General features: G+C 45.4%; 1 protein-coding gene and 1 long non-coding RNA gene across 7 annotated transcripts; one reads left to right on the forward strand and one right to left on the reverse strand.

Annotated features, from left to right (window-relative positions):
• Positions 1-2,175: 2,175 nt before the first annotated feature.
• On the forward strand, positions 2,176-11,700 carry LOC140419556 (uncharacterized). 5 transcript variants are annotated; one of them, XM_072503451.1, is made up of 2 exons: positions 2,176-2,317; positions 5,468-11,700. In XM_072503451.1, the coding sequence occupies exon 2, from the start codon at positions 5,799-5,801 to the stop codon at positions 6,783-6,785; it is 987 nt and encodes a 328-aa protein (XP_072359552.1). In that variant the 5' UTR covers positions 2,176-2,317; positions 5,468-5,798; the 3' UTR covers positions 6,786-11,700. The 5 variants fall into 5 exon arrangements, 4 of the variants coding, with proteins under 4 accessions (XP_072359552.1, XP_072359553.1, XP_072359551.1 ...); XM_072503452.1 differs by having other exon boundaries at positions 2,192-2,269; XR_011945861.1 differs by having other exon boundaries at positions 2,194-2,376; positions 8,092-11,700.
• Positions 11,701-15,472: 3,772 nt separating this feature from the next.
• LOC140419559 (uncharacterized) lies at positions 15,473-24,437 on the reverse strand. Of its 2 annotated transcripts, XR_011945863.1 has the most exons (5): positions 24,244-24,437; positions 22,673-24,074; positions 22,229-22,549; positions 16,971-17,095; positions 15,473-16,496 (listed from the first exon to the last, which is right to left on the reverse strand). It is a non-coding gene; the product is annotated as an uncharacterized lncRNA (long non-coding RNA). The 2 variants fall into 2 exon arrangements; XR_011945864.1 differs by lacking the exons at positions 22,229-22,549; positions 22,673-24,074; positions 24,244-24,437 and adding an exon at positions 17,987-18,707.
• Between the last annotated feature and the right edge of the window lie 317 nt (positions 24,438-24,754).

The following is a 24,754-nucleotide window of genomic DNA, read 5'->3' on the forward strand; positions in this document are numbered from 1 at the left end:
ACAGTTTGTGATATTTAGATCCTAATGAATTGAGTGACTGTCAGATCTCGATGTTATATTTGGTTCAAGTTGCCCAGTTGCCAATCCTCCCGTTCTAATGCCTGAAAAAGAAGTTTACAAAAATGATCACTGTAAGAATGGGATAGAAATTCACAACAGATCATTCTAGTTTCTATCGAACCTTCTTTCCTCTCTTGCTTCCCCCAAGCATGTGGTCCAGTCAAAATAAAAGACCAAAATCATCTAGAAGTCCCAACAAAAGTGTCGGGAACCTTCCTAACTGAACCAGAATATTGTTCCCAGTGTCTCTGAAACACTCTGTCCGCTGAGGTGTCCACTGGTTGTGGAAGGTGTCAAGCATTCCAGTGGGTACTGCATGCTCCCTCTGCAGGGCCACTGGGAACAGACAAGACCACGGAAGAGAAGTCGGCAGCCAGAGTAACCACCCACCCCGTCCATAATAATAATAATCTTTTATTGTCACAAGTAGGCGTACATTAACACTGCAATGATGTTACTGTGAAAAGACTCTAGTCGCCACATCCTGGTGCCTGTTCGGGTATACAGAGGGAGAATTCAGAATGTCCAAATTACCTAACAGCACGTCTTTAGGGATTTGTGGGAGGAAACCGGAGCACTCGGAGGAAACCCACAAGGAGAATGTGCAGACTCCAAACAGATAGTGACGCAAGCTGGGAATGGAACCTGGGACCCGGGAGCTGTGAAGCAACAGTGCTACACTGTGTTGCCGTGCTGCCCATCCCACCCAGCTACAATGCACTGTTTTAACCAGATCCAAGAGTAGATTCAAGATGTCACGCTCAGCACAAGGATACTAGATATTATAGACTGTAAGATCCACAAACTCTGTCAAGGTGGCTGTAACTTAACAGGTTATTATGGACATTAAACTGTGGGCGATATTCAATTATGTGACCAATATTTAATTAAACATGGATCTGAATAAGGGAACCTTGCAGCCACCTGTGAAGTTTAAATGTCTCGTTGTGTCAGGATTAACCAGCATTTGAGGAATATGAAATCCCTGGACTGTTGTTCTCCAAGTGCCGTATTGAACACAGGAGAATGAGCTTGAATTGGGACAGAGATAAGTGCGAGTGAGCATCGTAACTGCTATTGTATCAGGGTGTTCTGGGTCTTAGAGCTTTAACCGTGCAGTTAATTGTCAGGGTTGCAGTATAATAAACCCTGAACTAAGAAAATGTGTGTGTGAGAAGCATCTGAAGCAACAGGAACCAGCTGAACCAGCAGAGCTGAATGTCTCCCAGTGCAGCCACAGTACTGTACTTATTCCAGCTTCCAAGTCCACCTGAGAACCAACCTCCTGGCTATTCATCTACAAGAAGCTTCAGAGACTCATGAGAATTACTTGTTTCTAAAAATGCTTCACTCCAACTGAAGGATCAGCTCAACAAGAAGACAACAGGTGATATAAAGATTGCAGTCTACATTCCATTTTCATCAGTACAGCTTCAACTTGATCTGTACCTAATTCCTGTGTATGTGTCAGTGAGTGTGAAAGAGACGAGAGACTGAGATGTTCAAACATCCAGGGAAATAGTGTGATAATAAATAACCTTTATTCCTTTAAAAATCACCAGAAAGCCTGCTGCTGAAATGTATTTTAAATAAAGAAAAATCACTCTGAGGGTAAGAAAATATCACACAAACATCCTGATATTGGAGTGGAAATGAGATGAAATGAAAATCGCTTATTGTCACAAGTATGCTCCAAATGAAGTTACTGTGAAAAGCCCCTAGTCGTCACATTCTGGCACCTGTTCGGGGAGGCTGGTGCGGGAAATGAACCGTGCTGCTGGCCTGCCTTGGTCTGCTTTCAAAGCCAGCGATTTAGCCCTGTGCTAAACCAGCCCAAGGACCACGAAAATCAGCGAAAGGACCATGAAATGTAATCAACCGTCGGAAAAACCCCTTCAGGTAGCTATACAGAGGCTGCAGCCTCTCACACTGAATGTCTACGTAATCCAGAGGCGCCTCCAGGCTCCAAACATCAGCTGCAGCCTGGGCGTGGGTGAAATGTTTTAAAAACCTGTTGCAATCCGATCGTTCAGTGGGCACTAGGACCCGGATGGGATCAGAAACCTTCAGGGTCCGCCCACCAGCTGTTGCATCACCAAGACGCCAGCGCATGCGCTCTGCTTCCCCAAGATGGCGGCTGTGAATAAGGGCCTGGTCCCGGGAGAGAGCTGACCGGCGGTGATGTGACCTGAGGATCACCGCACCTCAGGCAAGGGGCCAGGTTGGGAAGGTGGTGCCTTCAGGAATAACTGGGAAGGTGATGTTTGGTCAGTTGCTGCAGTCTGTGTGGTGAAGGTGCTGTCACAGTGGTGTGAGGTGAGGAAGTACAGGATTATCACCCAGCAATGATCAATTAAGGGGAATGTAAATCCAGCTCAGGCTGCTTTCAGATTGGAAAGGGAGCTAAGGTGTGTCCTCAGAGCTGGTGAATGTTGTGGCTTTGGCAGTTTCTGTATTAATTCAATCCCTCCCTCCCTCTACCACCTCTATCTTTAGAATCACAGAGTTTTACCGCACGGAAAGAGGCCCTTTGGCCCATTCATAATCTTTATTATTGTCACAAGTAGGCTTACATTATAATCTTTATTATTAGTGACACAAGGAGGCTTACATTAACACTGCAATGAAGTTACTATAAAAACCCCTAGTCGCCACATTCCAGCACCTGCTCTGGTACACTGCTGGAGAATTCAGAATGTCCAATTCACCGAAGAACCTCATCTTTTGGGGCTTGTGGGAGGAAACCGGAGCACCCGGAGGAAACCCACGCAGACATGGGGAAAACTGCAGACTCCGCACAGACAGTGATCCAAGCCTGGAATCGAACCCAGGTCCCTGGTGCTGTGAGCTACTGCTAGTATTAGCAGTGCTAACCACTGTGCTACCGTGCCACCCAGAAGATTATTAGATAACTAGGTCTGGATGAATTGTGTCCCAGGATGCTGTGAGAGGTGAGGGAGAGAATGCAGCGTATCTGACCCAAAATTTTAACCACAAATTAGGCCTGTTTTTGCTAGAATTTAGACATTTAAGGTGTGATCAGATATTTAAGATATTAACAGGGAAAGACAGGGTAGATGAAGATAAACTATTTCCACTGATTGGAGATTCTAAAACTAGGGATCATTGTCTAAAAATTAGGACTAGACAGTTCAGTACAGATGTTAGGAAGAACTTCTTCACACATAGGGTGGGAGAGGTTTTGGAATCTATCCCACAAACAACAGATGAAGTTGGACCAGTTGTTAAGTTTAAATCTGAGGTAGAGTTTTGTTAAGCAAAGATATTAAGGGACATGGAGTTTGGTCACAGATCAGCAATGATCTCATTAAATAGCAGGACAGACTCGAGGGGCTGGATGGCCTACTCCTGTCCCTATGTGTATTTCTGTGATTCTGAAATTCAGACAACACCATGACAGGGAAAGAATCCGGATTAGAACCTGAGTTTGTCCGAGCTACAAACCATCTCTCCAGATCCTTGCTCTTTGTGGTTTTAATGAAGATCAAGGTAATAGTTGGATTATTGAAAGACTTGACAAAGTTGTTGGATACCATTTTTCGGGTCTCATGATAAATCATAACGTAATTCACTCCCCACAGCCTTGAGTTGCCGTTGAACTTCGTTGAGGCCTCAACGCTTTCTTTGTGTTGCTGCCGAAAATTCCTGGAAGAAGTAAATCCTCACTCCCTCCTGGAGCCAGGTGCCACCTCACCGTTTCCTCTCCAGGACATTCTCTCAAGTTGTGGAAGCGAATGATTACAGGCCTGGGATGAAAACTATCCCTTGGCCTCAAAGACCGATGCACCCTTTCTAATTTGAAACGGCCAGGCTTCACATCCAGCTTGAGAAAACGTGGCAGTCGGTCCTCGAAGAACCTAACGGGAGCCTTACCCTCCACACTAAATGGACAGAACATAACATCATTTATGGGCAGCACGGTAGCACAGTGGTTAGCACAGTTGCTTCACAGCTCCAGGGTTCCAGGTGCGATTCCTGGCTTGGGTCACTGGCTGTGCGGAGTCTGCACGTTCTCCCCGTGTCTGCATGGGTTTCCTCTGGGTGCTCCTGTTTCCTCCCACAGTCCAAAGACGTGCAGGTTCAGTGGATTGAGCACGATAAATTTCCCTCAGTGTCCAACTAAAAGGTTAGGTGGGGTTACTGGGTTACGGGGATGGGGTGGAGGTATGGGCTTCGCTGGGGTGCTGTTTCCAAGGTGCAGACTCGATGGGCTGAGTGGTCTCCTTCTGCACTGTAAATTCTATGATGACCATCTGACAGGCCAACGACTTGGATGTTCTTTCTACGACCCTCGGTCCTCCAGGACCTCCGCCACGCCACTCGGCTGGTTTTCAAAAGATTGAATTCTTGCCTCCGTCGAGGAGGTATCTTGCTGAACGTTCAGGATTCTCTCCTCCGGATCATTGAGCCTCTTCATGCAGCTGGTCCTCATGAGGACACCGATATTGAGTCAGCACACTCCGCCTCTGGTCAATAACACGGATAATGTTGGCAGTCATCATTTTCGCCACCACCCGGCGAGCGCGGGGTAGAGGGACCACCTGAGGGTCAGGCCACCATGTTGAAAAGGCGGCTCCATTCCTGCTGAATCCATCTGCGCTGTTTTATCAATGGATTTCCTGACTTTTTTCGGCATAATCATACCTGACCAAACTCTGATTCTACCAAGGACATGATAACAAACATTAATTCAAGGATTAGATAGATGAGTGCCGGGCAATCAGGATAAGTGTCAGATTACAGGTGAGTGGCACCAGAACCTGCGGAAAAGCAGCTACTCCGTAGCCGTATCACATGCTGCCCCCCCCATGCCTCTCCACAGACAGATTTCTGATTGAGGGTGTGGAGCATTCTGGGGAACTGGCGGTAAATGGAGAGAAAGCTGAGATGAGGAGGGATTTCTTCACTCCAAGACGTGGAGAAACTTTGGAATTCTCTCCCCCAGAGGATTCTGGAGATTCAATAATCAAGTATGTTCAAGGCACAGATTGACAGGTGTCTAAATATTGAAGATGTCAAGGGATATGGGGGATAGTGTGGGAAATCAGTTCTGAGGTAGATTGGCCAAGTATATCATTGAATGGTTGAGCAGACTCGGTGGGCCGAATGGCCTACTCTTGCTCCTATTCTAATCTCTGTGTCCTGGTCAGGAAGCAGTGAGCTGAGCTGGGATCTGTCAATCAACATAAATCAGCACCTTTAGGAGATTTGGGAGGGTAAATATTAGATACAGCAGAGTGAGAATGGAGGGAGATTGTGTTGGATGGAGATTTATAGCTTTTGTAGAGAACGAGACAGGAAATAATGTTCCAGAGGAACTAGAATTGTCTGTTCTGAGTTTCTATCCTGTACGAACACTGATAACTTTTGTAAATTGTTTTCACAGGATATTAGATGAGGAGAAATTACAAACGTTACATCGCAATCTGACAGAGTCACACGATTCCTTGGAACCTGAATATCATCCGCCTTTGAATCTAGAAGAAGAAATGATTACCTGAAGTGTCAGCTTCTAATTATATCAAACATCAGTGTGACTGGAAAGGCACCGAGACCCACACACCCAATCGAGAGTGTTCTAGTGAACTGACTGTGGAAAGAGCTTTAACCAGTTACATAGCCTGAAAAAAAAAGAACAGCATTCATAGTGAGGCGAAACCGGACCCGTGTTGTATCTGTGATTGCCCAATTTGGAGAGACACGAAGAGACCCAAAACATGGAGAAACGGTGGAAATGTGGGGACTGTGGGAAGGGATTCAGAGCCCCATCTGTGCTGGAGATTCATCGCCGCAGTCACACTGGGGAGAGGCCATTCACCTGCTCTCAGTGTGGGAAAGGATTTACTCAATTATCCAACCTGCAGAATCACCAACGAGTTCATACTGGGGAGAGGCCGTTTACCTGCTCCCAATGTGGGAAAGGATTCTGCGATTCGTCCCACCTATTGAGACACCAGCGAGTTCACACTGGGGAGAGGCCATTCACCTGCTCCCAGTGTGGGAAAGGATTTACTGAAGTATCCGACCTGCAGAAACACCAGCGAGTTCACACTGGGGAGAGGCCATTCACCTGCTCCCAGTGTGGGAAAGGATTTAGTGAAGTATCTGACCTGCGGACACACCAGCGAGTTCACACTGGGGAGAGGCCATTCACCTGCTCTCAGTGTGGGAAAGGATTCACTCAGTTATCCACCCTGCGGAGACACCAGCGATTTCACACTGGGGAGAGGCCATTCATCTGCTCTCTCTGTGGGAAGGGATTTACTGAGGTATCCAACCTGCAGAAACACCAGCGTGTTCACACTGGAGAGAGGCCAGTCATCTGCTCTCAGTGTGGGAAAGGGTTTACTGAAGTCTCCGACCTGCAGAGACACCAGCGAGTTCATACTGGGGAGAGGCCGTTCACCTGCTCTCAGTGTGGAAAGAAATTCATTGATTCATCCACCCTGCGGAGACACCAGCGAGTTCACACTGGGGAAAGGCCATTCACCTGCCCTCAGTGTGGGAAGGGATTCACTCAGTTATCCCACCTGTGGAGACACCAGCGAGTTCACACTGGGGAGAGGCCATTCATCTGCTCTCAGTGTGGGAGAGGATTTACTCAGTTACCCAACCTGCGGAGACACCAGCGAGTTCACACTGGGGAGAGGCCAGTCACCTCTCAATGTGAGATGGGACTGCACGTTTCATCGCACCTGCTGTGACACCAACAATTTCACAATCGGTTACAGGGGTTGGATTCTGCTGTTATTGTTTCCGCTCTACATCCAGGACTGCATTTTGTTCATTCTGACAGGTGGTCAGTGGGGATGGTTGGAGGGTTTCTTTCTGCTGTACTGGCCAGTCTCACCACTTTGCCTCCAGTGGGCAGATGCTCTTTGAGCCTTGTTGCTAATACCTGGCTTCAAATTGCACAAGAATCACAGAGAGAAAAGGTGTGTGGAAGTTTGAAGATATTTAGTTTCCATTTCTGTTTGGTACCCCCAAAGCATGCCACATTGCCATGGAGATGAGCCCTGGTGGTTACATGGTTCTTTTGTTTAACTTATCTGGGTTTGAGGAGCAAGTTGTCTGAGGTGGACTGGGAATCTGATTGGTACAGGGAATACCTAATATTTACGGAATTATGACATATTTATCAGGGGGTCGCTTAGCTCAGTTGACTGGACGACTGGTTCGTGATGCAGAGCAAGGCCAACAGTGAGGATTCACCTCCCGTACAGGCTGAGTTTATTCATGAAGAGCCCCGCCTTGTCAACCAGGTCCCTCGCCTGAGGTGTGCTGACCCTCGGATTAAATTACCTCCAGTCAGCTCTCTCTCTGTGAAAGGGGAGAGCAGTCTCTGGTCCTGTGGGATTTTTGCAACTTTTTATTCACATATATACAACAAATATAGATTGCTTTAAGGAACAAACATCCATCAGGAAAAGTGATGTAACCGTGGCTAACAAGAAAAATTAAAGATTCCATGAGATCCAATAGAATTCAGCAAAGGAAGATCAAGAAACTGATGAGAGCAATCTGCTGAGAAACATAAAAACCAACTGGAAAAGCTTCTACAGGAATGTGAAAAGGAAAAGATTAGCAAAGACCAATGTGGGTCCATTCCAGACAGAGACAGGAGAGTTTATAATGGGGAATGAGGAAATGGCAGAGAAACTAAACAATGTGTGTCTGTCTTCACAGAGGAAGATTCATAAATAGTCTCCAAAACACCAGACAACCAAGAGACTGGCAGAGATTAGTATTGGTGAAAAAGTAGTTCTGGAGAAATTAATGGGATTGAAAGTTAATAAATCCCCAAAAGCTGATGATCTACATCCCAGAGTGTTGAACGAGGTGGCTGTAGAGATCTCTATTCCTTATTCTAAATTCTCCTGACTATCTGGAATGGACAAACCTTTGTCTGAGCCAAAAGTTTCCTTTTTACATAATCATAGAAACTTTAACAGTCCATTTTTATGTATTTTGCCAGTTCACATTCTATTCTGTGCTCCCTTTGTTTCTCAGTGTCTTGGTCGAAGAACGGAAGTAAATCCTCGGGAATGAATCATCACTTTGAACAGGTTCTGAGACAATTATGTTTTGACTTCCAGGACCGAGAAACTATAATAGTGTTATTCTCGGTTGTGTAAAAGGGCAAAATTCTATTTTATAGTTTAATGTGTAGGTTTGCGAGTTACAGTAGCTTCGAAAAGTAAAGAGAAAATGCTGGAAAATCTCAGCAGGTCTGTCAGCATCTGTAGGGAGAAAAAAGAGCTAGTGTTTCGAGTCCAGATGACCCTTTGTCTAAGTAGCTTCTAGTTTGTTTGTTTGTTGCATTAAAAGTCATAAAACCTGATGTCCCATCGTGTGATCCTCTAGTTTGTTGATTGGGAATTAGATTTTTTTCCAAGAAGCTGCTGACCTCTACAGAGATCCTAATCCATAAGTTTTGATTGCTTTATGAGCCCCAGGCACCTTTCTGTCTCTCTAGTGCTCATGCCAATGCTGTGGAGATGCCGGCGTTGGACTGGGGTGGTCACAGTAAGAAGTCTTACAACACCAGGTAAAGTCCAACAGGTTTGTTTGGAATCATTCGCTTTCGGAGTGCAGCTCCTTCATCAGATGAATGAAGAGGTCGGTTCTACAAACCCATATATAGACAAAGTCAGATGCAAGATGATACTTTGAATGCGCGTCTTTGCAGGTAATTAAATCTTTACAGGTTCAGACAGTGCAACTGGAGAGAGGGATAATCACAGGTTAAAGAGGTGTGAATTGTCTCAAGCCAGGTCAGTTGGTAGGATTTTGCCAGCCCAGGCCAGATGGTGGGGGGTAAATGTAATGCAACTTGAATCCAAGGTGCTGGTTGAGGCCGTACTCAAGCGTGCAGAACTTGGCTGTAGGTTTCTGTTCAGCGATTCTGCGCTGTCGCCCATCCTGAAGGCCGCCTTGACTGCTGAAGTGTTCCCCGACTGGAAGGGAACATTCCTGCCTGGTGATTGTCATGCGATGTCTGTTGATCCGTTGTCGCAACGTCTGCATGGTCTTGCCAATGTACGATGCTTCAGGACATCCTTTCCTGCAGCGTATGAGGTAGACAACATTGGCCAAGTTGCACAAGTATGTACCACGTACCTGGTGGGTGGTGTTCTCACGTGTAATGGTGGTCCACATGTCGATGATCTGGCATGTCTTGCAGAGGTTGCCATGGTAGGGTTGTGTGGTGTCGTGGTCGCTGTTCTGAAGGCTGGATAGTTTGCTGGAAACAATGGTTTGTTTGAGGTTGCGCAGTTGTTTGAAGGCAGGTAGTGGGGGTGTGCGGATGACCTTGGCAAGATGTTCGTCTTCATTGATGATGTGTTGAAGGCTGCGAAGAAGGCTGTCCTGGCTTGACACTATTCACACCTCTTTAACCTGTGATTATCCCTCGCCAGTCGCAATATTTAAAAATCATGTTCTGTTTAATCAATTAACTTTTAACAGGAAAATATTTGAATTTGTTGGACTTTTCCTGATTACATTTATTCACTTGAGGGGAAGCTGTAGATGTGCTTTATCTGGATTTCCAGAAGGTATTTACCAAGATGCCACATCAAAGGTTATTACACAAAATAAGAGCTCATGGTGTGGGGTCAACATATCAGCATGGATAGAGGATTGGTTAGCGAACAGGAATGAGCCAGTAGGTATAAATGGATTATTTCTGGGTGGGTAAGATGTGACAAGTGGAATGTCATCAGGATCAGTGCTGGGCTCTCACCCATTTACAATCTGTTTGAATGTGTTGGATGGCGGGATTGAATGTCGGCTACATTTTCTGATGCCTGAAAGACCGGGAGGGAAGTAATTTGTGAAGTGGATTTAATAAGTCTGCAAAGGACTACAAATAGGTTAAGTGAGTGGCAAAAACTTGACAGGTGGAGCTTAACTTTGGAAAATGTGAATTGTCCACTTTGTCAGAAAGTATTAAATAAAACAATATTATTTAAATGGAAGGAGATTGCAGAACTCTGAGGTACAGAGGGACTGGGGTGCCTGATCCCAAGTTAGTCTGCAGGTACAGCCAGTGATTAGGAAGGTTAATGGAATATTATTGTTTATTGCAAAGGAAATGGAATATAAATGTAGGGATGTTTTGCTGCAGTTGGATAGAGTCATAGAGGTTTACAGCATGAAAACAGGCCCAACTTGTCCATGCCGCCCAGTTTTTAAACCATTCTCAATTGCCCGCATTTGGCCCCTATCCCTCTATACCCAGCTTTCCCATATAACTGTCTGAATGCTTTTTAAGAGACAAAATTGTACCTGCCTCTACTATTGCCTCTAGCAGCTCGTTCTGGACACTCACCATGCTACGTGTGAAAATATTGCCCCTCTCGACCCATTTGTAACTCACTTCTTACCCTAAATCTAAACCCTCAGGTTTTAGACTCCTCTACCTTTGCGAAAAGATGTTGACTATCAACCCTATCTATGCTGCTCATTATTTTACAGCCCTCTATAAGATCACCCCTCAGTCTCCTATGCTCCAGGGAAAAAGTCCCAGCCTATTCAACCTCTCCTTGTAACCCAGACCATCAGGTCCTGGTAGTAACCAAGTAAATCTTTTCTGCACTCTTTCTGGTTTAATAATATCCTTTCTATAATAGGTTGACCAGAACTGTACACAGTATTCCAAGTGTGACTGTACTAATGTCTTGTACAACTTCAGCAAGACATCACAACTCCTGTATTCAATGTCCTAACCAATGAAACCAAGTATGCCGAATGTCTCCTTCACCACCCTGTCCACTTGTGACTCCACTTTCAAGAAGCTATGAATCTGTGCTCCTAGATCTCTTTGTTCTATAACTTTCCCCAACTCCCTACCATTAACTGAGTAGGTCCTGCCCCAATTCGATCTACAAAAATGCAGCACATCACATTTATCAAATTGATTTATTTGGCACCTTTAAGGATAGATTGAGTGCATAGCTAGAGAATGGAATTATTCAAAAAGCCATGACTGTGGAAAGATAGTCATTGTTTCAGATAAGGAATAATCTATTGCCATATTTGCAGAAATTCAGGCATTGTTTCATAAAAATTTGCATCAGTGTTTCATGTAACAATTAAGACCATTGTATTCCATTACATTTAGTATGAAATACTTAGCAACAGCAAGGTTAATGCAAGTACCTTATCTTCGTAAGATTGGCACAGGTGGCTGGTGCACATACACCCTGAATTAATTTGATGGACATTAGGAAATCTTAAGTAATGCCCAATATTTGAATAATAAATCATTTTCTAAGTCGCAGACATTTATTTGAATAAATCAGGAAGTCCCAGCTGATAATTAGAAACCAATGAGAGTAAATGAGGGATTATATAATCGGTAAAAATGTCTTTTAAGAGTATGACTTTGTGGTTAAGGTTTTGTTCCGAATTTATGCTTTTATGAATTTATGAACCATCTACTGATTTTTGTTTGAAGTAATTTTCTTCATACTTTTCTTATGCTTTTGTTTACATCTTTTCGCTATGCTGTGACCAGTTTATGTATTATTTTGATCAACATTTTTGATTCCGTTTTCATGCAAGTGTATCAAGGTGAATGATTAGCAAATAAAGTTGTACTTTGGACATCTCCAATCAACCGAACTTCTGATTCTTATTTGAAGATAGAATAAGAGATCGTAAAGAGTGCAACTGGAGCTTTACTCTGTATCTAACCCCGTGGTGTATCTGTCCGGGAGTGTTTGATGGGGTCAGCGTAGAAGGGGTTTTGTTCTGTATCCAACCCCATGCTGTACCTGTTTTGGGAGTATTTGATGGTGACAGTGCCAAGGAGGATTTACGTTGTATCTAACCTTGTGCTATACCTATTGTGGGAATGTTTGATGGGGACAGCATCGAGGTAGGTTTACTCTGTATCTAACACCATTTTGTATCTGCCTTGGGAGTGTTTCATGGGGCAATGTAGAGGGAGCTGTGCTGTAACTGATTGGAGAATGGTTCAAGCTGGCACTTGGTACTCAGATTTTCCAGTACAGACACCCTTCACTTTAAAAATAACATTTCATTCAGAGATCAGAGAAACCATCACCGGTTCCCCCACTGCCCCCACCCCCGCAGGCCCAGAGGGACATTGAGAGTCCTGAACATTGTTGTACAGTTTGCTTGATATTTCATATGAGACTTTTTCTGTTCTATAGAATCCCTTCATTGCAGAAGGAGGCCATTCGGCCCGTCGAGACTGCACCTACCCTCCAAAATGGCACCCCACTCAGGACCACTCCTCCACCCTATCCCCGTAAATCCACCTAACCTGCGCGTCTTTGGACTGTGGGAGGAAACCGTAACACCTGGAAGGAACCCATGCAGACACGGAGAGAAGGTGCAAACTCTACACAGTCACCCAACGCAGGAATCAAACCCTCTCTGATCTCCAGTCAGTCTCTGTTCGAATGAAAAGAGCCCCAGTTTCTCTCATCTTTCCTGGTAACTAAAGCCTCTCTTCCCTGGGATCATCTCAGTGAATCTCTTCTACACCCTCTCCATGGCCTTGACATCCTTCCTGGTGTAAGATCCCCAAAACCTGAAATTATATTCTAACTGCAGCCTCACCAATGATTTGTACAGATTTACATGACCTCTGTCATTTTGTACTTCACACTTAGAATTATAAAACCTTGGATCCCATGTGTTTTTGAAACACTTTATCAACTTGTCCTCCCACATTTAAAAGTTTGTGTATCTGAAACTCCTTTTAGGGTTTTGGAGACATTAACACAACATGGCTGAAATACATTGACATCCACTGTCTGATATAATGTGTGTTATGGGAGAGAGAAGTTTAGTCTGAGTTAGAAACTCAAGCAGGCGCTTCACTGCAGACAGGTCACCGTGGAAACGCTGATAAGACATTCCATTCCACAGAATCGACTCATTGGAAACTCTAATCGGATCGGGGGGAGGACAGAGTTTGTATGTTGTTAACCTCAACATAAACGTAAACCAAAGTGAATAATGGAACAGATTGAATTCTAATGCGTGATGTTTATAGCTACAGTAATGGAATTATCAGAAATAATAGAATTAACAGGCAGGGTAGTTTAGGGAGAATGAGGAAATTATTGAAGTAACTGCTGGGAACCAAAAATGTAAATCACAGCTTCGAGAAATTCCTGCTGTCTTTTCCTCATTTACTGCATGAACTGTGTTCCGTTCTGGGCGGCAAACCTTAGGAAAGATAAAAGTTAAAGTCGCCAGAGTCCCAGATGAGCACAGGCTGCATTCCCCTTTGAGGGGGAGAGCTGACTGGTGGTGATTTAACCTGAGGACCACCACACCTCAGGCAAGGGACAACGTTGAGAAGACATGTAGATGAGAAGTAGGAGGGGCTGAAGATAGATCCTTGGGAGACACCAAGTCCAAGGAATTTGGAGAGGAAAGGGAGATTGGAGATGTCTTGGATATTTGTAAAGATGGTGTGGTCAAGTGTTCTGTTTAGGATGGGTGATGTTGTTGCATTAAAGGGAGAAGGACAGAACCAAATGAGAGAACTGGAAACAGAATCAACTAACATAGAGAGGTTGGATGGTCAACTTTTGTGAGAATGGAGTTGAGGGAACAGAAGTTGGGTCTCGTGGACAATATAAACTCGGAGGGAGAGAGAAGATATGAGAGAAACTGGAGAAAGATCCAAGAATCCAGATTCTGTTAAAAGAGCTCGCACAAATGTGTTCCAAATGAATACCTGCGCCATGAGTAAATTGCCATAGAGTGAATGAGATGTTCGCTTTGTTCAATGATTGGCCTGGATAAATGGGGTTTAATTCATAGGGTACTCACGGTAGCACAGTGGTTAGGACTGTTGCTTTACAGCGCCAAGATCACTGTCTGTGCGGAGTCTGCACGTTCTCCCTGTGTCTGCGTGGGTTTCCTCCGGGTACTCCATTTTGCTCACGCTAGTCCCAAAAGAAGTGCTTTTGGAGAATTTGGACATTCTAAATTCTCCTTGTGTACCCAAACAGGCTCCTGAGTGTGATGACTTGGGGATTTTCACAGTAACTTCATTGCAGTGTTAATGTAAGCCTACTTGTGAGAATAAAGATTATTATTATACTGGCACCAATAGTGAGGAAAGAGAGTGTTTAGACTATTGGAGTGACCTTCACTTGAACCACACTGGAACTAGTGCCCGGGTGAATCCCACAACCAGGGCTGGAGAGAGCTTTAAACATATTAGTGGGTGAGGAGACAGGGTTGTGGTGAGGGGAAATTTAGAAAGTTAATGAGAAGGGACAAGGCAGTAATGCAGGGCAGCAAGACAGACAATGATCACCAGAATGTGACAGGGACAGAATGTAGAAATAGAAGATTTTATAAAATTCATTTATGGCAATTTAGTGTGGCCAGTCCAGCTCCCCTGGACACATTTGTATGTGGGGGTGAGACCCACGCAGATACGGGGAGAATGTGCAAACTCCACACGGACAGTGTCCCGGGGCTGGGATCAAACCCGAGTCCTCGGTGCCATGAGGCAGCAGTGCTAACCACTGTGCCACTGTACCACCCCTCTTGAGGTCAAATCTGACACGAAGATTGTGCAGAGTGTGGTACCGCCTCAGACAGTTCCCAGGGAGAGGGATGGACTCGGGAGTTAGGGAACGGAATTTCTAATGGTGACTGAAGACAATGGGTTTGATCTTCCCAATTTTTAATTGGAAGAAATATCTGCTCATCCAGTACCGCATGTGGGATAAGCAGTTTGATAATTTAGTAACAGTGGAGGAATGGAGAGGGATGGTGGTGAAGTAGAGCTGGGTGTTGTCAGTGTGCATGTGAAAACTAACACGCTGCTTTTGGATGATGTCACCCAGTGGCAGCTTGTAGATGGGAAATAGGAGGGGCCGAGGGAGATCCTTGGGGACACCAAGTACAAAGACTGTGGAGAGGAAAGGGAGTTTGGAGATGGAGCAGTAGTTTGCAAAGATGGGAGAGCCAAGTGTTTTTTTGGGATGCGTAATGACAGTGGATTTAACGCTGAGACAGTACCAGCAGTGATAGAGAGATGTTCACAATATCGGCTCACATGGAGAAGTTGGGTTGTCAGCAGGTTATTGGAATTATCAGTGGAGCAGAAGGGGTGTCTCATGGACACGGTGAGTTCGACAGGAAGCAGGAGAGAACATGGAGAAAGATGTAAGTTCAGAACTTGGACAAAAATGGACTTGAGACCGTTTGGTCCGGTAGGTTAGTGGAGGAAAGCAGCAGAGACAGCTGATCAGATTGTCTCAATCTTAGTGACAAAGAAGCTTCTCACAGTTGTTGTTGGAGGTGAGGATGGAGGAGACTTCAAAAGGAACTAACTTGTGTTAGCGATATTAAAAAGACACCACACGCTTTGTTTAACACAAACTGATTTTACTTGATTTTTATTCAGAATTTAATTCCTTGTGACTGGATTAGAGCTTATGAACATCAGCAGCAACTGACCCCAATGAACATGTTCCAGTCCAGGATGTGATTAACAGCGAGCTCCAATCACTGAATTTACTTGTGAACTTTCTGGTGCATCAGCAGGTTGGATAACTGAGTGAATCCCCTCCCACACTCAGAGCAGGTGAGCGGCTTCTCTCCAGTGTGAACTCGCTGGTGTACAGTGAGGTCAGATGATCGCCTGAATCCACTTCCACAGTGAGAGCATCTGAACGGCCTCTCATCAGTGTGAACACGGTGATGGGACATCAGTTCCCCAGAACTCTTATAACACTTCTCACAGTCTGGACATTTAAATAGTCTCTCTCCAGTGTGAACTCACTGATGTACAGAGAGGTCAGATGATCGTCTGAACCCAGTCCTACAGTGAAAGCACCTGAACGGCCTCTCCTCGGTGTGAACACGTTGATGGGACATCAGTTCCCCAGAACTCTTATAACACTTCTCGCAGTCTGGACATTTAAATGGTCTCTCCCCAGTGTGAATTTGCTGGTGTCTCAGCAGATTGGAGGAATGAGCAAATCCTTTCCCACACTGCGAACAGGTGAATGGCCTCTCCCCAGCATGAATGTGTTGGTGTGTCTGCAAGTGGTATGAGTGTATGAATCCCTTCCCGCACTCGATGCAGGTGAACGGTCTCTCCCCAGTGTGAGTGCGCTGATGGATTTTCAACTTGGACGGATAAGCAAATCCCTTCCCACAATCCCCACATTCCCATGGTTTTTCCCCAGTGTGACTGCATTTATGTTTCGAAAGGCCAGATGATCGACTGAAGCCTTGTCCACACACACAACACGTGTACGGTTTGTCCCCTCTGTGAACGGTGCATCTTCCTTCCATCTTCAAACTCCCATGATATTTATGTTACAAACGTTTTGGTGAGTAGATCATGACGTGATGTTTAGTTTGAATTTCCTTACTGAAGTTCCTTCACTTCCAATACTCTGCAAAATTGAATCAAAACAGAAAATAGGGAGTGAGAGAGAACGCACAAAAACACAAAGACAGGTTGCGAAATTGAGCTGAATGAATCTGGACATTTGTGGGGCCGGCTATGGGAAAAGGTGACCATGAAAACTGCTGGGTTGTCATAAAAAACAACTGGTTCACCTCTTTAGGAGGAGAGGGGGAGAGTGTGTGTGAGAGAGGGGGAGTGTTTGAGAGAGGGGGAGTTGTGCGAGAAGGGGAGTGTGCGAGTGAGAGAGAGGGCGCGAGTGAGAGAGAGGGCGCGAGTGAGAGAGAGGGCGCGAGTGAGAGAGAGGGTGCGAGTGAGAGAGGGCGCGAGAGAGAGGGTGCGAGAGAGAGTGAGAGACTGGGTGTAGGACAGAGAGCATTTGGGAGAGAGAGGTAGAGACAGAGAGAGGGAGTGTATGTGTGTGTGTGAGTGAGAGTGTGTAAAAACAGCGAATGGCAATGACCTGAAATGCAAACACTTGCGTTCAAAGGACGATAATGTTCACTTCCTGATGAATCGAATGAAGCTGTCACATTGTGATGTAAGAGTTTGCTCAAGGTTCCGGCCTGTAAATCCTCTTCTAATACCCTGAAAATGAAATTTACAAAAGGTATCAATGTCAATCCAAAAATGGAATTCAGTAAATAAATTTGTGGTTTGGGTTTGTCGTGCGTAAATTCTCCCTTTCTAACTTCCTGTAAAAAGGAGTTTCCCAAATCCACCGTTGTGTGGGGCGGCACAGTGGCACAGCGATTAACACTGCTACCTCACAGCACCAGGAACCTGGATTCAATTCCGGCCTTTTGGGTCACTGTCTGTGTGGGTCACTGTCTGCCCGTGTTTGCGTAGATTTGTTCGGGGTGCTCCAGTTTCCGCCCACAGTCCAAAGGTGGATTGGCCGTGTTAAACTGCCCCTCGTGTCCAAAGATATGTTTGTTCGGTGGGGTTATGGGAACAGGGCGGGGGCTTAGGTAGGGTGTTCTTTCAGAGGATCTGTGCAGACTTGATGGGCTGAATGGCCTCCTTATGCACTGTCGGGATTCTATGATTGTCAGTCTAGGATAGAAATTCCCAACATTCCCTTCTCCTGCTCCCTAGTCCAGTTCATGCTCCCCGCTGCACTTTAAAAAAAAAAAATGTTTAGAGTACCCAATTATTTATTTATATATTTAATTATTTCCAATTAAGGAGCAATTACTGATACTGCGCAGCTTTAATCACAGCCTGGCCCCACCCTTCATTCACTCTGATTGGTTGGAGGACCAGCTGCGCTTGGTCGGTCCTCCAGTCCCACCACTCCTCTTCCTATTGGTCTGGAGCCGTTGCCGCTGTCAATCACCCAGGCATTGTGACAGTTCCAGGTGGTGAGAGCCGCCACAGGCTCAGGCTGATTGTCCAATAATTTTTTGAAACTAACTTTAGAGTACCCAATTCACTTTTTCCAATTAAGGGACAATTTAGCATCGTCAATCCACCTACCTTGCACATGAGGGTGAAACCCACGCAGACACAGAGATAATTTGCAAACTCCACATAGACAATGACCCAGGGCCAAGATTCAAACCCGGGTCCTCATCGCCGTAGTCCCAGTGCTAACCACTGTACTGCCCTCTCCACGCTTATACTTTGCCCCTCGTCGTCATCAGCAGTCCCTCATTTGAGGATGACGTCTACTCAGGGTCTTGAGTTTTTGCCATGGGTGGACAGAACCACAGATGTTGAGACCATCAGGTATTGGGATCGGAAGAGCAGGATGTATTTCCCTTTCTTTCCATCAATCCACCACCCCATCATTCAGACATTGGGACTCAAAGGGTGATATAGTTTGGACAAGTTGTCTCCATTCTGAACAATGGGTAACAAGCTCCTCCCACTCATAGAAACGTTGCCCCCGACAAAGATGGCGACCACGCATGCGCCATGGTGCACACTCAATCCAATAAAGATGGCGGCCGATAATCCAGGCTGAAAATGAGGGGATTCAGCTCCGCTCAGTACAATCTGGGTGCGGTAAACTCTTGTCAGAGTTTAATGACCCACACAATGTAGTTACGCGGCGTTTCCGACCTTCCCCGCGATCTCACGCACCCTACATATTGTTAACCGCGTCTTACAAATTATGTATGCAAAGAAGAAGCAGTATCGCCATTACTGATACTGCGCATGCTTCAATATCAGCTGGTCCCGCCCCTCATTCACTCCGATTGGTTGGAGGACCAGCACCTCTCGGTCGGGCCTCCAGTCCTGCCCCTCCTCTTCCTATTGGTCCTGAGCAGCTGTCAATCACCCGGGCATTGTGACAGTTCCAGATGGTGACAGCCACCACAGGCTCAGGCTGACTCGCTGATTGTCCAATAATGTTTTTTAAAATAACTTTAGACTACGTGGCCAATCCCCCTACCCTGCACATCTTTGGGTTGTGGGCCAAAACCCACGCAAACACAGGGAGAATGTGCAAACTCCGCATGGACAGTGACCCAGAGCCAGGATGGGACCTGGGACCTCAGCACCGTGAAGCAGCAGAGCTAACCACTGTGCCACCGTGCTCCTTGATTCTCCAATAATAACAGTGAGAGTCTCAGTAACAATAATAATGGAGATGGGGCCCAGAGGAGAAACAGCAAAGGATTCACTCAGTTTGAGAGCAACTAACACTGTCTGTTCCCATAATAAGCCAGGCTGCAGTATGTGAGTGAAAACACCATTGGATCAAATGTAATGATGATCGAGTATCAAGAGAATCGAAACTAAATTTGGTTTTCAAATAATAGTGAAGTAGTCATGGTTTGTTGACAACATTATATAATCCGCTTCTGGTGTGTGTTACTCTGTCCCATTAGACAATAACCTTTTAAAAAAAAAAATTTAATATACCCAATTCATTTTTTTCCAAGGGAAATTTAGTGTGGCCAATCCACCTACTCTGCACATCTTCAGGTTGTGGGGGTGAGACACACACAGACTCGGGGAGAATTTACAAACTCCACACGGACAGTGACCCAGGGCCTGGATCGAATCAGGGACCTTGGCCATGTGAGGCAGCAGTGCCATCGTAGCACAGTGGTTAGCACAATTGCTTCACAGCTCCAGGGTCCCAGGTTCGATTCCCGTGTTGGGTCAATGTCTGTGCGGAGTCTGCACGTTCTCCACGTGTCCACATGGGTTTCCTCCGACACCTCCAGTTTCCTCCCACATTCCTAAGATGTGCCTGTTTGGTGGATTGGCCATGAAAAATTGCCCTTAGTGTCCAAAAAGTTTAGATGGTGTTACTGGGATAGGGTGGAGGTGTGGGGTAAGATAGCGTGATCGTTCCATGGGCCTGTGCAGACTCGATGGGTCGAATGGCCTCCTTCTGCACTGTAAATTCTATGATTTATGAATGAGCGCTAAGCACTAGGCGGCCACCATGCCGCACCCTTTATTAGACAATAACCTGCCTGTTATTCCAATTCTGGTGTCTGTTACCACTGCAGGTCCTGCGCTGATTGGAGTCTGGTACAATAAACAGTCTGGTTCCAGTGCCTCTGAGGTCATTTGACCTGCATGTAAGCTGACATTAATGGAGACAAAAGGCCCAGTAAATATCCAATTGTAATAGGAGGACAAGGTGTGAAGAAACAATGATATTTTGAGGTTTTTGTGTTGTGGTGAGTGTCATTGGGAGGTGTGTGATAAAATAGGAATGGAAACATGACAGAGACACGTGTGACTGACTCCACCTGACTGAGAGCTGTTATACCCAAGGGGAGAGCAATGAGGACATGCGGAACTCCAGAGATTTCTGATATTCGAGGTATGTCTGTTAGAGGTACTGAAAATATTCAGTTCCTTCTTGTGGTTTTCGAGTTACTGTCACACAGGAAATGTATCCCGACAGCTCATCAAAACCAAAGTTTTAATCTTCTCTTTGAGACACACTGTTATTGAAAAGGTCAAATGTTAAATCATCAGTTTGAGCAAAATTCAGAATGTCACAAAGATGAGTGAACTGTCCAATTACCCCATTCACCATAACTCTGCCAATTTACCCTCTGCAAGTGTTTATCCAATTCCCTTTGAAATTTACTGTTAAAATCTGCTTCCTGCAGCGTGTCAGTGTGAATTCTAGATCACATCACATCACTGTGTAAAAACAATTCTCCTCAACACCTCCTTGGGTTCTGTTGTAAAATATCTTAAATCTCCGTGTCCTCTGGTTACAAACCCTCCTGCTCTTGGGAAACAGTTTCTCCCCATCGACACTATCACAAATCTTTCCTCATTTTAAACACCTCTATTAAATCTCCCCTTCACTTTCCTTATCTCAGAGGGACAATCCCGGTTTCTCCTGCTCTGAGTCACAAGGACTCGAAACGTTAACTCTGTTTCTCTCAGTACCGATGCTGCCAGAACTACTGACTTTCCAACATTTCTGTTTTTCTCGCTCTTTTTCCTTCTTCAATCTATCACAAACACTTCATGATTTTGAACACCTCAATTAAATAGGAATAGGAGTGAAATATAGATGGATAAAGAAAGACTGATAGAAGAACTGAGAGATTTAAAAAAACAGAAAGGTGAGGTGGCAAGAGATAAAAGCTGAGAAATAGAGGAAACAAGTAACACAGAAAGAACAATATAAAATATAAGGGAGCAGGTTATCAGTTCCCAGCTACAGACAGCAGAGGAAACTCAGTGACTGATCCACAGACACAGCCGGTTTTGTCCGGGAATGGAGACTCTGAACAGAAATAACCGGCTCATTTGTAAATGTCACCACAATGTGATCTGTGTGACTCTGCCCTGACTCTGTGGACAGATATAGGCTGCACTGACAGATGTTCTCACCAGATTGTGGTCCCTGGGTTTATTTTCTGCTCAGAAGTGAGATGTGTGGTTTGGAACCGGCAGCACAGAAACAGGAAGTTGTGTTTCCTGAGAATGAAACAGCAGGCGTCAGTTTCATGTTATCACCATGAACAGACTTCCTGCCTGTGATAATCTGAGAGAGAAGAGAATGAGAGACAGGAGAGCAGTTTCACACACCCGAGGATCACTGAGAACGATCAGAATAAGGAGACCACCCAGAAAACGGCCAATAGGAATCTTCAGCTGAAGACATCACTCATTCTTAAAGGGACAGTCAGGGCTCTGACAATGCTCAGCTCCCAGTTAAAGGGGCAGGCACAGCTTCGCCCTTTTCTCTGGTATGTTTCTGATTGTTAAAGGCTGGTAGGGGTGAGGTTTATTTAAAAGGACAGAATGTGGGAAGCACACATCAATAAAACTGGGAATTCTTGGACACAAACTGGAGCTCCTTCTTCATCTGTGAATGAAACTATTGTCTATTTCTCTCTGCTGTTACCAGGTTCCTGTGATGTCCTCCAGCTGGTTTTTAATGCAAACTTCCAGCAATCTATTTTAAGTAGGTTTCAATTCAATGAATTCATTGTGACTGTCACACAAACACATTAAAATGTTTTAGACGGATTCCGATGCATTTTCAGCCTGGAAACTGAAACCAGCTGCTTTACATTCAATCAGGAACATCACAGTTTTACACCAATCACTGATTTGACAGCACAGTAGCCTAAACAGCAGGCTTGTAATGCAGATCAAGGCTAGCAGCACGGGTTTAATTCCCGTACCGGCCTCCTCGAATAGGCGCTGGAATGCAGCGACTAGGGGCTTTTCACAGGAACTTCATTGAAGCCTACATGTATAAGCAATTATTATTATTACATTTCCAGCATTCACCATTGTTCTTCCCGACTCTGAACACAGTTGTAAAGAAGACTTCTGTTCCATGTCTAGGGGTTCTGAGATTTGGAGGAGAGCGGATGGAACATATTTATTACACATCGCAGGATTAACCCACACGGGGACTTTGGTCTTTCTCATCACTCTTCACTGTCAGCAAAGTGTCATTTGTCCCTCTCAGTGTGACCCTGAAGGACTGTGTCCAGGCTGAAGTTCTGTTCCTGCCGTGTGATCCTTCCCCAGATTGTCCTTTCTGAGCTCCAGACAGGTGATGTTCAACACTCAGGTGGGAAAGACAAATATCTGCAACAACGTTTCAAACAAAGCTGATTTATTTCACATTTATTCAGTAGATTAAGACAGTCAGAGTAAACATTATTCAGTCCTGGACATGATTAACAGCATCAATAATGGTATAATCTAAACCTTGTAGTCGCTTGTGAACTCACTGGTGTGTTAGCGGGTGGGATGAGTGAGTAAACCCCTTTCCTCAGACATTGCAGTTGAATGGTTGCTCCCAGTGTGAACTCGATGGTGTTTCAGAAGATAAGATAAATGAGAAAATTCCTTCCCACATATGGAGCAAGTGAACGGCCTCTCCCCACTGTGAACTCTCTGGTGTGTCAGCAGGTTGGATGACTGACTGAATCCCTTCCCACACACAGAGCAGGTGAATGGCCTCTCCCCAGTGTGAATTCGCTGGTAATTCAATAGGTTGGATGAACGAGTGAATCCCTTCCCACACACAGAGCAGGTCAATGGCCTCTCCCCAGTGTGAATTCGCTGGTGATTCAATAGGTTGGATGACTGACTGAATCCCTTCCCACACACTGAGCAAGTGAACGGCTTCTCCTCGCTGTGAACCTGCTGATGTGTCAGAAGTTTGTATGAACGTATGAATCCCTTCCCAGATTCAGAGCAGGTGAACGGTCTATCCCCTGTATGAAGTTGCTGGTGTATCAAAAGGTTGGATGAATTAATGAATCCTTTCCCACAGTCAGAGCAGGTGAAAGGTCTCTCCGCAGTGTGAGCATATTGGTGTGTTAGTAAATCCTTTTTGTTTTTAAAGCTCGTCTCAGTCAGGACAGTTAAAACATTTGTTATCAGAGTGAACAAGTTGATGTGTCTGCAGGTGGGATGACTGAATTAATCCTTTCCCACACAAGGAGCAGGAAAACGGTCTCTCCCCAGTGTGAATACGTTGATGTGTCAGCAGATCCTTTTTACATTTAAAACTCTTCTCACAGTCAGGACATGTAAACGGTCTCTTATCAGTGTGAACAAGTTGATGAGTCACAATGTGGGATGACCGAGTGAATCCCTTCCCACAAACAGGGCAGGTGAATGGTCTCTCCTCAGTGTGAACTCGCTGGTGTGTCAGAAGGTTGTATGAATGGGTGAAGCCCTTCCCACAAATGGAGCAGAGGAACGGTCTCTCCCCAGTGTGACTGCGACGATGAACTTCCAGTTGTGATGGGTAACTGAATCCCTTCCCACAGTCCACACATTTCCAGTTTCTCCATGGTGAGGGGTCTTTATGTCTCTTCCGGTTGAAGCTTTGTCCACACACAAACATGCGTTTAATTTCTCCCAGCAGTGAATGACGTGATACTTTTTTTGAGGCTGTGTAACTGGTTAAAACTCTCTCCACAGTCAGTGGACTGGAAAACTCTCATTGGGAGTGGGTCTCGGTGCTTTTGCAGTCACACTTCTCCTTCCAAATTCAAAGACTAAAGATATTGGGCTCTTAATGAATTAAGTGACTGTCAGATTTCGATGTGATGTTTGGTTTGAATTTTCTGTCGGTTAATCCTCCACTTCCAATATTCTGTAAAAGGAGTTTACAAAAGTCATCACTGTCAATCCAGGGTATAAATTCTGAACAGACAATTCTAGTTTTTCTGGAACATTTTTCCCTCTCTTGTTCCCCCAAACCTGTAAATCCCCGTCCCACACACTCTCCCTCCTCCCTGGGCTGAAATCCAAACCCATCTCACCATCCGCACCATTTCTTTCCTCCACTCCCAGTTTTCTTCCCCCCTCTCCTCTGCCTGGGTTCAGTTCTCCAGCTCCTGTTTGCAGACTGACAATAAAAGCAATGGGTCTTATTGGGGGTTTGGGTTTTCACCATTGTCCCCGCTCGGGGCGGCTCTCATTCAGCCTCTGGAAGCCGCACTCACTCTCACCGCGGCTGCGCTCAGCCAGGAGCAGCACCGGGCATGCTCCGCACAGAGAGGCGATTTCCGGGGCGCGTTCTGGCTCCTGAGACGAAGATAGGGCGTATTCATCCTCGCCCGGCATTGTGGGTTGTCTTACCCGCCATTATTTCAAAACGTTCCTCAGGGTCATAAATTGCTTCCGGCACTTTTCATACAGTTCGGTGTTTGTACCGAATGGTGCGGCCGCATCGGTGCTCTTCTCTCTGATCGGTCCCTGTTAACGGCTGTCATCTGTTTTGGGGGCGATATGCCACAAGGCGCCTGCGCGGCCGCCATCTTTCTCAGGTGC

The sequence above is a fragment of the Scyliorhinus torazame genome, chromosome 5, assembly GCF_047496885.1.
Source record: "Scyliorhinus torazame isolate Kashiwa2021f chromosome 5, sScyTor2.1, whole genome shotgun sequence".
NCBI classification, from domain to species: Eukaryota; Metazoa; Chordata; class Chondrichthyes; order Carcharhiniformes; family Scyliorhinidae; genus Scyliorhinus; species Scyliorhinus torazame.